The 3,704-nt window shown below is 42.6% G+C and overlaps 1 protein-coding gene across 1 annotated transcript; it reads left to right on the forward strand.

Moving 5' to 3' along the window:
* Positions 1 to 611: 611 nt before the first annotated feature.
* LOC138908365 (uncharacterized) lies at positions 612 to 2,149 on the forward strand. The gene is made up of 3 exons (XM_070199028.1): positions 612 to 683; positions 830 to 1,814; positions 2,085 to 2,149. The coding sequence occupies exons 1-3, from the start codon at positions 612 to 614 to the stop codon at positions 2,147 to 2,149; spliced, it is 1,122 nt and encodes a 373-aa protein (XP_070055129.1).
* Positions 2,150 to 3,704: the final 1,555 nt, after the last annotated feature.

Here is a 3,704-nt window from a genome sequence, read left to right on the forward strand (position 1 = left end):
AGGGTTGAATCTAGAGATAGTAAGACCCGACTTGAGCATTTATCACTTGTTTTGTGCAATACCCATTTGGACTTGAGAAAGCCAAATAGGGCAAAATCATTCAAACTACCGAGAGGTATAGAATGGATAATTGCGTGTGATTGCTATATTACAACCCCGACCTATCAAACATGCCCTAGAGTTTACAACTTATTAGGTAACCACCTAGGTGGAAGTCACGACCCCTGATCTTTTATCATTTGGAGAACAACAAAACCAAAATTATTGTCTTCTAGTTTTATAATTGCAATCAATAGTTTAAAGTAGAAGTAGAAACAACAAACAAGAATGTGGAAGTGTAATCTAAGGCATATCGTACAATTACACTAAATATATACCTAATCCCAATTCTAACTCCCTGAGGATTCGACCCCGACTTGCGTTGGGTTTTATTACTGCTTCAACCACCTCACTACCTATATTTGTGGTGTGAGTTTGGACGACATCAATTTTTTTGGCGCCGTTGCCGGGGAGTTAAACGGATTTAGCTATATATCTAGGTTTTTGTGTGATTTGTCTTCTTTTCCTTCCGAGTCACTAATTTTGTTTTTGAATTGCTTATAGGTACGAGAATGGCTCTCAACAACGAGCCCATTGGTAATTTGCCATTGGGGGAGGAAGTGGATGATGATCAAGGAGATGAGGTTATTCCCGAGACTCAAGCAAATAGGCGAGGGAGACCACCTCATGATAATGTTACCGTCCCTCCCCCACCTCCACAAAGAGCGGCAGCGCACTGGGTGTTGCCGAACGAAGGTTATGCAAGTTTTATAGTCTCGCCCCGCATTAGGGCGGGCAACTTCCAAATCACCAACGTGATGCTCACATACTTGAGCAACGAGGATTCTTCACCGGGGATCCAAATCAAAATGCTTACAAGCATCTCAAGGGGTTCGTCGATACTTGTTGGGGGAGAAAGCAAACCAATATTTCTGAGGACGCGTTGAGGTTGAGGCTATTTCCATTTTCTTTACGAGGAAAAGCATTGGACTGGCTAGAGAGATTGCCCAATCATTCCATCCATACATGGGATGAGTTGGCCAAAAGATTCATTGCCAAATTCTTTTCTTCGGGACACAGGGCTACACTACGGGATGAAATTCTAGCGTTCAAGCAAGAGCCCAATGAGTCATTGCACGAGATTTGGGAAAGATATCGTACTACGGTTAAAGAGTACCCAAATAATGATATGACCAAGGCCTTGATCCAACAAATCTTCTATAGGGGGATCAACACAACAAATCAATGTATGGTAAATCAACTCGCCGGCGGGAACCTCATGAACACACCTTATACCGAAGCTTGTGATATTTTGGATGAGATGGCGGATACCTCATCGGCATGGCAAAGTTGGTCCAATGTTCCGCAAGGTGACCCCAATGTCATTTACCTACACAAGAAACTACATGATTATAGGCAAGCTATCGCAGAGTTAACAAACACAATGAACCAATTGGCCAAAGCTCATCAGCAACAAGTTCAAGGGCCAAAAAAAGTGAATGCAATGGAAGGTGTAAATATGATGATGAACAAGAGACGAAAAAAAGATCAACAAGGGCAAAGCCGACCGGAACAATTCATGCAAGATGATAGTGGGTATAACCAAGGTGATTCGTATAATGAGCAAGAAGAAGAAGAGCAATATGTCAACAATTACCAAGGGCAAAGGAACAACTCTCAAGGCCCGAATCATCAATGGCGGTCTCAAGGAAATAAAGGAAATTGGAACAATCAAAACCACCAAGGCAATTGGAGTGGTGGTACCAAAAATCAAGGTAATTGGAACAATAACAATAATCAAGGCAATTGGAACAATCAAGGCAACCAAGGCAATTGGGGTGGCAACAATCAAGGATATTGGGGAGGCAACAACCAAGGGGGTTTGAACGGTAACCAAGGGAATCGGGGGCCGGGTTCTCAAAGACCCCCGATGTATCAACAACTAAACAACCCGCCTCCTTATCCGTCTCAAGGTTCTATTTCTTCCACCAATGAGATGTGATAGATTGAAAATATGTTCAAACAAATGATGGAGAAAAATGCAGACTCTGATGCTCAATTAGCCTCTCACAACACTTCAATCCGCAATTCAGAAGTTCAATTGGGGTAAATCTCGCAAACTTTAAAAACTCGTCCTAAGGGGGCACTACCTAATGATACGGTGGTGAACCCGAAAGGTGAGAACAACACGGGACATGCCATGGCCGTAACAACAAGGAGTAGAAGAGGTGGAGATGCAACCACCTCAAATCAAAGAAGAATTATGGATAATGATGTAGTGGTTCAAGAAGATGAGATTCCAAGCAATGTGGTTCAAGCTAATGAAGAAGTGAAAATTGACATTGATGAGAGTGCGGAAGAGACCCAAGAAGAAGTGAACCCGTCTAGGGAACACGTAATTGACATACCAGAACCGGTAGTGCCAAAGCCCAAGGCACCAATGCCAAGGCCTCCTCCTCTATACCCTAAAAGACTCGCCAAGAAAAATAGTGACAACCAATTCAAGAAGTTTATTGACATGATGAAGAGCTTATCCATTAATGTGCCATTGGTTGAGGCGTTGGAACAAATGCCCGGTTATGCAAAGTTCATGAAAGATTTGGTGACAAAGAAAAGATCAATGAATTGTGAGACTATCAAGATGACACATCAAGTGAGTGCTATTGTTCACTCAAATCTCTGAAATTGGAAGATCCCGGCGGTTTCACAATCCTTTGCACTATTGGATGCGCTGACTTTGACAAAGCTCTATGTGATCTAGGGGCGAGTATCAACTTGATGCCCTACTCAGTGTTCAAAACTTTAGGAATTGGACAACCAAAACCTACATCTATGAGGTTACAAATGGCAGATCGTACTATGAAGAGACCATTGGGTATTATTGATGATGTGGTGGTTCATGTTGATAAGTTCATCCTCCCAGCGGGCTTTGTGATTCTTGACTGCGAAGTGGATTATGAGGTGCCTATTATCTTGGGTAGACCTTTCCTTGCTACGGGGAAGGCTCTTGCTGATGTGGAAGCCGGTGAGCTCACCTTTCGGGTGGGCGATGAAAAGGTGGTTTTCCATGTGTGCAAATATATGAGGAAACCGAATAGCAACGAAATTTGTTCGTTTGTAGGACTTAGTCACCGAGGTGATTGTTGATGATGCTAGTGCTATGATGAATGTTGATGATACTTTGGAGGCCGTATTGCTTAATCATGATGTTGATGAGAAGGATGACTATTTGGAATGTGTAAATGCATTACAAGGAATGGGGTCGTATACTTATGAACCCCGAAAATTGTCCTTAGATCTTGAGAACCGAAAGACTCCTCCAACAAAGCCCTAGATCGAGGAGCCTCCCACTTTGGAGTTAAAGCCATTGCCTTCACATCTCAGGTATGAGTTTCTTGGCCCATGTTTTACTTTACCTGTTATTCTTTCCTCTTGATTGACTAACGTGCAAGTAGATTCTACTTTTGTGGTGCTTCAAAAGAGGAAGAAATCTATAGGATGGACACTAGCGGATATTTGGGGTATAAGCCCCGCCTTCTGCATGCACAAGTTTATTTTGGAGGAGAATACCAAACCCTCCATTGAATATCAAAGAAGGTTAAATGAAGCAGTGCAAGAGGTGTTAAAGAAGGAGATCATAAAGTGGTTGGATGCCGTAGTAGTTT

The sequence above is a fragment of the Nicotiana tomentosiformis genome, chromosome 3 (assembly GCF_000390325.3).
Source record: "Nicotiana tomentosiformis chromosome 3, ASM39032v3, whole genome shotgun sequence".
Taxonomy (NCBI): domain Eukaryota; kingdom Viridiplantae; phylum Streptophyta; class Magnoliopsida; order Solanales; family Solanaceae; genus Nicotiana; species Nicotiana tomentosiformis.

Excerpts from the sequence above, each read along its gene's own strand:
- LOC138908365 (XM_070199028.1), top strand. The coding sequence starts at position 612 with ATGGCTCTCAACAACGAGCCCATTGGTAATTTGCCATTGGGGGAGGAA. Across the intron at positions 684-829 it reads ATGATGATCAAGGAGATGAG|GGCGGGCAACTTCCAAATCA; the intron begins GTTATTCCCGAG and ends GCCCCGCATTAG. Across the intron at positions 1,815-2,084 it reads TGGTGGTACCAAAAATCAAG|ACTCTGATGCTCAATTAGCC; the intron begins GTAATTGGAACA and ends AGAAAAATGCAG.